The sequence below is a fragment of the Aspergillus melleus genome (genome assembly GCF_016097325.1).
Source record: "Aspergillus melleus strain CBS 546.65 chromosome Unknown contig3, whole genome shotgun sequence".
Lineage (NCBI taxonomy): Eukaryota > Fungi > Ascomycota > Eurotiomycetes > Eurotiales > Aspergillaceae > Aspergillus > Aspergillus melleus.
In genome coordinates this window covers 608,731-618,587 of record NW_025763372.1, presented here as the reverse complement: position 1 = coordinate 618,587, position 9,857 = coordinate 608,731, and the positions used below count along the sequence as shown (strand labels likewise).

General features: G+C 49.6%; 5 protein-coding genes across 5 annotated transcripts; 1 reads left to right on the top strand and 4 right to left on the bottom strand.

The window, feature by feature from the left end:
- Positions 1–99: 99 nt before the first annotated feature.
- Positions 100–1,575, bottom strand: BNA4_2 (FAD-dependent oxidoreductase; the record flags this gene model as incomplete). Its single annotated transcript, XM_046086902.1, has 2 exons — positions 100–1,397; positions 1,452–1,575. 2 exons carry the CDS (start codon positions 1,573–1,575, stop codon positions 100–102), a joined length of 1,422 nt encoding a protein of 473 aa, XP_045942868.1.
- A 1,148-nt stretch (positions 1,576–2,723) lies between these two features.
- On the top strand, positions 2,724–3,696 carry BNA2_4 (tryptophan 2,3- dioxygenase; the record flags this gene model as incomplete). The annotated part of the gene is made up of 2 exons (XM_046086901.1): positions 2,724–3,287; positions 3,352–3,696. The coding sequence occupies 2 exons, from the start codon at positions 2,724–2,726 to the stop codon at positions 3,694–3,696; spliced, it is 909 nt and encodes a 302-aa protein (XP_045942867.1).
- A 96-nt stretch (positions 3,697–3,792) lies between these two features.
- On the bottom strand, positions 3,793–4,838 carry LDX57_005221 (uncharacterized protein; the record flags this gene model as incomplete). The annotated part of the gene is made up of 4 exons (XM_046086900.1): positions 3,793–3,863; positions 3,925–4,030; positions 4,091–4,603; positions 4,653–4,838. 4 exons carry the CDS (start codon positions 4,836–4,838, stop codon positions 3,793–3,795), a joined length of 876 nt encoding a protein of 291 aa, XP_045942866.1.
- Positions 4,839–6,614: 1,776 nt separating this feature from the next.
- Positions 6,615–6,869, bottom strand: LDX57_005220 (uncharacterized protein; the record flags this gene model as incomplete). The annotated part of the gene is made up of 1 exon (XM_046086899.1): positions 6,615–6,869. The coding sequence occupies one exon, from the start codon at positions 6,867–6,869 to the stop codon at positions 6,615–6,617; it is 255 nt and encodes an 84-aa protein (XP_045942865.1).
- A 1,443-nt stretch (positions 6,870–8,312) lies between these two features.
- On the bottom strand, positions 8,313–9,653 carry LDX57_005219 (DUF4050 domain-containing protein; the record flags this gene model as incomplete). Its single annotated transcript, XM_046086898.1, has 1 exon — positions 8,313–9,653. The coding sequence occupies one exon, from the start codon at positions 9,651–9,653 to the stop codon at positions 8,313–8,315; it is 1,341 nt and encodes a 446-aa protein (XP_045942864.1).
- Between the last annotated feature and the right edge of the window lie 204 nt (positions 9,654–9,857).

The following is a 9,857-nucleotide window of genomic DNA, read 5'->3' as shown; positions in this document are numbered from 1 at the left end:
AGTAACCAAATATTCATATATTATTAATTAAGATTCCCCAATAGACTGCTAATACACCATAAAATCTCTTCTCCCTATCTTAAGAAAAGTCATACCTGATTATACCCAGACTGCGATCAGGAGTCTCACAAAAGCCACAAAGATTAGAAAGACAATCAAGGCTGCAGTTGCTGCAAGTATCAGACCCTGGCGTTGGTCGACACGAACTATCTCCGAATAGCGCTGTCCGGTAAAGCTGACTCGAGAGTGTAGGGTCTGCCAGCCCAGCAGCGGCACATATCGTTGCAAGGTGTCCTCGACATATTTTCTGATCCTGTACACTGGAGTATTCACCCCATGTCTGATCTCGAAATGGACCCGTTTGGCGATGTCGTGGATCGCATACACGTCCGGCACGCGCTGAGCCGTATATTCCTGCAGCGCCAGTCCTCGGGCATCGCTGCGAGCCTTTGGGTTGGACATGGTATACACGCCGTTCTTCTCTAGCAGGCTGAACAGGATCTGGACGTCTTCCATGCCGGAGTTTAGGCCCTGGCCGTAGAAGGGGAGGATGGCATGTGCTGCGTCGCCGAGGATGACGGCACTGGATCCGACATGGTGCGGGTTGCATTTGACGGTGAATAATGGCAGGTGGGGGTTCTCATGGAACTGCATTCTCAGTGATTCCCGGGAGATCAGATGGGGACAGACGCCGGGGAAATAGGCGTCGAAGAACTCGAACAGCTTCGCAGATGCGGAGCGTCTCAAGGCATCGAGATGGGCAGCGGGGCCGAACAATGTGCAGTTGAATGATTTGTCCGGGCATGGAAATGCAACGAGCATGAAATCCCCGCCGGGCCAGAGATGGACCTGGTCAGGGGACAGACGAAAGTGACCATCGGCAGAAGGTGGCATACGCAGTTCGCACCACCTGGTGTCAACGTACTTCTGTTCGTAGTCCGTGTAGGCATATTTCATCATGTGGTATCGGACTGCCGAATGGACACCGTCTGCTCCGATCAAGAAGTCGAACTCGACCTCAATCTCGGGTTGGCCCTCTTGTTTAAACCAGGCCTTGTGCGCAGAGAAGTCGGCTCGGACAAATCGGTGGTTGAAGTGCATGGTGATGTTTGGTGTCTCGTCAAGCTCCTTCCGGAGAACTCGATTCATCGCCGTTCGTTCTAATGAGTATACAGAATTTCCATTAATATCGTACGGGTGGAAAGCCTCCCGAGGACCCCCCAGGGGGTTCTTTGCATGGACGATCCTGCCATTCATAGGGATGGCCGTTTGCATGACGGCCTCCAGGAAGCCCCTGCGGTTGGACTGTCTCATGGCACTTATGCCGCGCTCTGACAGGGTGAAATTGATCGATTTTCGAAACTTGGAAGGCAACTCGGAAGGACACTGGATATCGCCTGTAGATTAAACGATCAGTCAAGTCCTCTTGGATGGATGCATCACAGACATACCGGTGCGAACTTCGTACACTTCCACCTCGTCATAATGCGAGGCAGCGTACAGAGCCGCCAACGAGCCTACAGGCCCGGCACCCACTATCACCACCTTTTGCCTCCGCTTCCGGTCTGTCTCCATGGGCTTCGTGTGGCTTTAAGATAGACGGTTAAAACTCAACAAGATATCTCCGCCTTCTAGTCGGAGGGGAAAGGGTCAACAAGCTACAACCGTCTAGTCCACGAATTGGTGGGAAACGCTAATTTAAATCACGCTTCCTTCTTCATTGATTAAGCAACGGATGTGGCGCAACGCTTATGGGTTTCTTGAAGTCTGGTTGTGGTTCAACCAGGGATACCCACCCCTGTCAACGTCTTGACATGTCTATGTCGATCGACACTTTGTCCGGATTTGCCTCTCCGGGGTGCCTCTCGGGGTCCACTTGGACCGATTCTTCGGGATCAACCAGAGATGAACCAGAGATGAAGCATATGTCAAGGTGGTAGTAGTAGATGTCGATTAGGTCCACTTCCGCAAACGGCGCAGTAGTTACATAGAAATTGGAGAACGCAGCCGGAGATGCTAGCGAGTATGTAAGGGTCATAGAGCCGAAACCAAAATAATATAAGCTTATATATAGTAGAAACCTATAGAACATATTTATCACATACATATGGATAAATGGATGGTGGTATCGGTGGATGTATGAGCATCATATATGCCGATATCCCAAACAATGGTGAACCGAAAACGGCGAGAACTGTCATGTCATAACGCGACCAACGGACAATGACTTATACATGTAGATTCTATAAATCTATAACCTGGTAAGGACACGACAGAGCATAGTATTGGATTTTAAGTGATACATTTCACAACCCGAATATCTCCGCGATGGCTGAATTACTCGCTACCCTCGAAAGCTACGATGTATCCCCCGAACGGGGGTTTTTACCATCTGTACGACCGCTGGAACAATTGCCAAATCCATACTATGAACCCTGGGAAATAATTGCCACCAACTTGCCCAGGCTCATTTCTGACGGATCATTGCGACAGCGGGTGCATGGAATTCCTGTCCTGTCTACAGAGTATTTGCTCACTGAAGTGGAAAGGCGCAGAGCCTATGTGATCCTGGGATATATAATGAATGGTTTTCTGTTCGGAGGCAGTTCCCCAACGCAGGTAATATAATCTCCAATTCAGGGCTTTGCGCTGAGGTTTACAGGATTAGATGTCACGGCAAGCTAACTCCATGATAGCGATTACCCTTGAGTATTTCTCAGCCGATGATTGAAGTCTCAGCATATCTTGGATTACCACCCGTTCCAACATATGCAGGACAAGCTCTGTGGAACTATCGTGGACTCGGGGACGACAGGGCGTCTCTACAGAAGGGCTCTGTCCAAACGCTGGTGTCCTTCACCGGATCCGCAGAGGAAGATGGCTTTTTTGGCACCGTGCTGGCAATTGAGGAGTGCGGGGCGCCATTGATTCCGACTATGCTTCAGGCTGTTGAAGCTGCTTACAATCAGGATGCGGAACAGCTTATTACATACCTCGAGCGAGCGACCGTGACGTTGAACGACATGACCTCCCTTTTACCGCGCATGTACCAGCACTGCAGCCAGAACTTCTTTTACCATAAACTCCGTCCCTTTCTTGAAGGGACGAAGAACCTGGCATCCGTACGGTCCCTCGAAGGGGTCTTTTTCGAAGAGCATGATGGGGGCCGGTACCGCAAGTACTGTGGACCAAGCAATGCCCAGAGCTCGCTTTTCGCTTTCGTCGACATCATTCTGGGCGTAAAGCATGAAGAAAACCAAGGGTCAACCAAGACCGACTATCTGAAGGTAGTTTTTATCTGACCGTGACGCCGATTTTGGAGAGATGATTAACCCAAAGACCTCTGAGCAGGAGATGCGATTGTATATGCCTCGAAAGCACCGCGATTTCTTGGCCAAGGCGGAGCAGATGCCCAATATAAGGGAGTATGTCCGGTCATGGTCGGAGAATGTTCTGTTGACTGCAGCCTACGAGAATTGTCTTACTGCACTCCTGCAGCTCCGGCAAGCCCACATTCAGATGGTGACAAGGTACGTTGTGGTCATGGCAAAGCGCCAACCGTCCTCCAACAGGGCCAAGCTTGATCCCACAGGTGCCATGAGGAGTGCAGTGGGCGAAACTGGCACGGGGGGTACAAATGCAATTAAATTTCTGAAGTCTGTTCGGGATTCTGTAATTCAGGCGAGAGATGATTAAGTATGTCTTTTAACTTGAAAGAAAACAAGGAGATGCATGTCATCCACTCCTGAAACAATGGACAAGCATTTGAAGGTCTAATTTTCCAGACTGGTGTTACTCTAGCCTCTTCTCCTTAAGACACAGGAATATGGGCAACGTTGTTAGAGTAGTTGCCGCTGCAAACACTAGTTGACGACTCAGTTACGATAACGGATTGACCACAACCAGGCAAGCAACTCAACTTACCAGGTACATATTGAAAGCTAGCCAGATAACTCGACTTCACGAGTTCTTGTTCGGGGGGTGGTAATGTCTGCGAGAACTTGACATCATTGAGAATGTTCGGAATATCCTAGACCGAAACAAGTCAGCAGGACCCACCCGGATTCTATATCCGTACACCAGAACATACCTTCCAGTATGAAGTGCCCTCCATTTGAGCTGCAAGGTTCATTTTGAACAGGCCTTGAATCAAAGCGGAACCGCATGCAGAACCAACGATTATCCCAAGCTGCTGACTGAGATAGAAGGTCCCAATGCAGGAAGCAATGCAGTCCGTTGCCGAGCTATTCGACATGCCAATGAACAGAGACGAAAACAGAATCCCCGGTGCGAGCCCCACAAAAAAGAGGATAGAGGATTCCCAGAGTGTACAACCATCACGCCAGCTGAGGAATATGAGCAAGAATGATAGTATAGTGATGATGAGTGATACGACAGCCATCGTCTTGTATCTTCCCGTGCTGTTTATGTCTAAGCCGATGTCGGTGGAAAACATATCCAGGACAACGCACCGTTTAATGATTAAGCTGGAAATCACTCCTCCCACCGAAACCCCCACAGCGACCTGAACGTACATCATCGAGGAGAGGAAGTCGCTGGCGCCTTCGACACGGATAAAATAGGGAATGATGTTGACCACGAGCTAGGGCTTTAATCAGTATCATGAGTAGGGCAAGGCGATCAAAACATACAGCCGTTCGACCTGAATGGAATAGAAACTGGATGAGACAGTAAAGTCCCAGCTCCTTCAGCAACAAATGTACTGGGATCAAGGGTTTCCGAGCCCAGAAGAGTTCGGTTGCAATGCACGCCGCACCGAAAATGAGAAGACCCAGAGACAGGGCGCTTATTTGAAGGGCTTTGTTGTCTCCCTCCATTGCTGTCGCTCTAAGCAAGAGCAAGAATGTAACAATCGTAGCCGAAAAAGTGGTTAGCCCAGTGAAATCGATATCTCGAAGGAGTGATCCACTTGGCGAGTCCTCCGACGATGGCCGCCGATCCCCCGGTAATGCGTAGATTCCGACAAGGGTGCAAAAAAGGATAAATGGGATTTGACCCCAGAACGCCCTAATTGCAAATCAGTCTTGTGTCTCTTGTTCTTTCGGTGCATATATTACCATCTCCATCCCACGGTATCCGATAGTAAGCCTCCAATGGGTACTCCCAGACTCCGTCCGATAACACTCATTACATTCTCGTAGCTTCTGTACATTGCAACCTCCCTAGGTGGGACGAGATCTATATCATGTCAGGAAATATTATATCAATCCATTAAACCAGGGGTACCATACCCATGATGATAATTGAAACGAGAGCTACCATCCCCGCACCACTGGCACCGGCAAGCACTCTTGCCAAAACCAGTTGAACCAATGAACCACTCCCCGCACTGGATGTAAATATCCTATTAGTCTGAACTTTGATTGGCTGCTATTAACAGCCTAAGAGTCTGTACATACGATGCGACGCATCCAAGCAGGAATAGCATGTACGATGTAATGAGCACATTCTTGCGACCATATAAATCACTTAGTGCTCCACACTGTTCAAAGGTCAGTCTTTTGCTCGTCAAACTAATTGGAGCCGCTTACCACAGGCAGAGAAATGCAATATCCAAAATTATACGCCACTAGCAACCATGAACCTTCTGAAAGACGGTGGAACTCTGAAGCGATGGTTGTATATGTGGATAGCACGAGAAACTCGTCAGCGCTTGCGATAAAGACACCTAGTGATATTCAGCTTTTCTTCTTTTCCTTCTCCCCCTCCTCCTTCATATTTCTTTTGGCTCAAAGCAAAACATACCGAGGAATGTTGAGTAAATTAAGAAGATATCAGAACGTTTTACCTTTCGTGGGGGTACCTGCTGGAGAGGCGACTCTTCAGTGGGAGGCGTGTGTGAGTCTTCTCGGATTGAAGACATATTGAAGAGGCCCAAAGTATTTGAGATGTCGTTATTATTCACTGGATCGGGCAATCTTCTGTTCTGGATACAATAACCTACATTTGTATGAGGAATTGCAGAGGTCTTAACGCGCCGCTTTGGGATCTTATCATGACGTCATATGCTACGCCCGTAAAGGTTACCATGGGTACTCCGTAGGTGACGCAATAGGAACCAGATCAGAATTGACATAGAGGGAAGCATGATTAGCTGTATTGATGCATACAATTCCTTCGTTTGGGGATACTTCTCGATGTGCGATAGAATATATCTAACGCAAGCTTATCATCTACGGAGTAGGAAGTTATCTCGTGAATAAAAATAGAAAAAATGCAATTAGCTAGATTTAGCCTCTAACGTTATGAATATCCAGCATCCATCAGGTAGCATTGGCTAGGAAGAGCGTGGGGTACAAGCGATCGGGAGATCGAGATTGATTTGCTATGCCTCGGGCAATGCAATACAGAAATCCACGAAATTCAGATGGCTAACGGCGGAAGAGCTGCTACTTGATTGATGAAGAGCAATCCAGATCCCTTCTCCTGCAGGCTACCAGAACCCTGGGACTTTTGACGCTTGCACAGGTACGCTGAGAGCACAGGTGGAGTCGGCTGGCCACTGTACATATATTAGCTGATGACGATGCGCTTTCTTTCTTAAGTTGATGATGCCAACCTCCCAAAAAGGTTGGATAGTTCATGTAAGGGCATTAGGCGAACTGAACCGAAGCCTTCGTCTGGAACAGTTTAGGAGGCTTGGAAAGCGAGAGCTGTGCGGGCGGGGGGATCTCATCCAGCCCGAAATCTTCTTCAAGGCGTGCGCGAGACCAGTCAAGTTCACTCGAGAAACTGCCGGCATCGCCGAAGTAGGGATCAGTGAGGAAATTGATCCCATCGATGTTCAGGATTGCAGTGGCCGTCGTGATGTGAGTGAAGGTGAGTCTGGTTTTTGGTGGAGAAGCCATGTTTGCGGCGAGAAGGAGAGAGGACAGATGGGTGATATGCTTCTGTGCACTTGACTTTGCTCAACAGGAATCGAATCTGAAGAACTCTTTGCGTGAGTCCTTCGGCCGTTTAAGTACACGAGGGCGCATGAACATTGTGCGTATGCTTCGATCCGTTTCTCGCCTTCTAATCCACCTAGGCATTGTAAGCTGCTTACTGAGGTGAAGATTAATTGTGCCCTAGCTTAGTAGTCTCGAGTTATCCCACCGGTCTATTGCTCATTAGTCTGTCATGAGAAATCAGTAAGGCACTGAAGTAAAGTTCATACCTAGTCCGGCATCCCGCTCGGTATCCCGCCTGTTGTATATTCCGGTATCCCGCCCCCTTGGTAAGAAGGACTATACTGGCCATAAGGCTCACCGCATACACCGCTATAGTAATTTAAATGTTATATGTCAGTTCTCTCTCATAGATGCATAAGCAGCAGGATATCCTATCTAACCATTTATACTATAGGCGGGATCTTGCAAGATACTGAAGATTATCCATCTAATCAAATAACCATGGGTTAGCTACCTGGTGTTTTGATTTATGTTGAAAGTGAAGGCTCTACCATTAAACTCCAGGACTGTAGATAACCAGCGCGATAACGTAGGCACAAATATAAAAAGGTAAGTGGGAATTGAGAGTTCGCAAGTGAGAAATAGCTAGCTGGCTGTAAGTCAAGTCAAGTAAAGTAAAGCAGAGCAGAGATGTAAACCGTTCATCCAGAGTATGCAATTCATTTAAGCAAGCAATCATTCAGCCAACGTAAGGCGTAGAACAAACAGAAGAGAAGAAACTATACATTAACGTATAGTACAGACAGAATAGAACGAGGCATGAGAAGGACATGATGTGACCATGAAGCTCATAAACTACCACTCGACAAGATGACACGACATAACAATGCAATTGACATATAAAAGAGGAAAATGAGGAGGATAGACGAAACAAGAGAAGAGAGGGAGACTAATCCAAGTAACCCAGGTAATTGAGCAGGGCAGTAAACATAAACATAAACGCATAAGAAAAACGATGCATATCAACCGAGGTATTTCAGCCAATTCATTCATTGCAAGAGTTGAGACCGTGTAATTCATGCATCTGTGCGTTCATTTGTCTGTCCTTCGCTCCGTCAACCAGTCTGTTCTGCCCATGTTCGACATCAAGAGTGAAAGCAAGATATCGTATACATGCGTGGTTCGATAGAGCATGGAATGACACAGTGGTGCTATCCATATCCGAAACATGAGAGTAATTTGGATTCCCATGGTCAACTCATCTCTCCTTTTCTCGAGAGGTGAGAAAGAGAACCACGCCACACCATGCCACACCTAATCAGTTCGGGAAATGGTCTATCCGGTTTATATCGGATGATAATAAGCAAACCGGGTCGAATACAACTACCAGGAAGAGATAGATCACCGCTCTGGAATCGTCTGATCCACAATCCCGCTTCCCTCGACCGTCCCCTCATTCGCATCCTGCTGACCCTGCTGGTTATGGCTCGATGATCCCCGTCGATGGAACGGATGTTGATGGAAACCGGAGAAATGTAGCACCTTCCGCACGGTGCTGGCAATGCCCGATCGCCGCTTCGATTCGGGCGAAGACCCAAGCTGCTTTTCCGCGGTGTCGCCTGCCGCACTGCCGGCAGGTTTCTCGGGCCGTCGCACCGTCGCAGTGTCCTGTAGCACGATGTTCTGAGTCGCGGGTTTCGGCGGCCATTGACCGTCTGCTTTCCAGCCCTGCACCATGGCTTTCGTGACATCCGCCAAGTTGATGGGTACAGTGGGGGTGAGACCCTGGACGACGACTTTCGAGTAGATTGACGGGTACATGGTTGGCGTGATGGCGGCGCGGATGGGGTTGGAGGTCGAGATGAGAGACGGAGCGACGGGGATGAAAGGGTCTTCGTAGATGTTGCGCGCGATCTGGCGCGACGATGCGGTCGCAGTGGCAGCTTGCGTAGCTGGCGCGGGGGTCGCCGTGCTGGGTTCGTTAATTGTCGTGGTAGCAGCAGCATTGGGATTATGAGGATTCTCCGGATCGGCGGTAGAGGGCTCGTCTTCGCGCTCACGATCCGCAGGGAACTGCTGCTGCGTCGCGCCCGACATGGTTGTCGTCGTGGGGTCTTGATCGGCGATGGAGAACGAAGCCTCAGCTCTAGCAGCTAGGTCCTCGTATCCAGAGGACGAGTTGGTGCCGGAGCCAGAGGAGGTTGTTGAATCGAGGGTCTGCGCATCCTCGTTTGCGATCGCATTTTGATCATGCAATTGCGATTGCGATTGCGTCGTTCCCTCCTCCCCATTCTCCTGCCCCCGCTGCCTCTCTTCCTGCTCGCGTCTTCGAATATCCGTGCGCGACAACGCCCCCGACCACGCATCCCGTCGCTCCACCCACGTCCGAAGTCCCTCGTTCCACCGCATCTCCTCTTCCTGCTCCTGCCTGCGGCGCTTGCGACGCGGCGAGATGGACCGCAGCGTAGCGCGTCCTAGCCCCTGCTTATATTCCAAGTCGTGGTCGTGGTCGTTGGCATCCTCCGGTTCCAATTCCGGTGAAGAGACGGGCTCCAGCTCGGACCCGGAACTATCGTACTCGCGCAGACGCCACTCGGCGATCTCGTGGGGTGGCGGGGTAGGGGACGACGAGGCGGGCAGACCTGAGTCTGTGGAGGGGTGGAAAAGCCAGTCGTTGCGGACGATTTCACGAACGTGTAGCTTTGCCTCGCGAATTGCGGCGTCGCGGGCTTCGGTGGTCATTTTGACTTCTTGCTTGTTTGCTTCTTTCAGTTCGTGATCTTTGATTTCTGGGCCAGGGGATCGGAGTTGAGCTTGTTTGGTAATACGGTGGGAAAGGAGGGAGCCCAGTAAAGGGGCTTCAGCTGGAAAGCTCCGCAGAAGCTATATTAGCTAGCTGAGGGGGCAGAGCTTGGCTGTTAAAAGAGAGCGCGAGGCGAGTTGAGG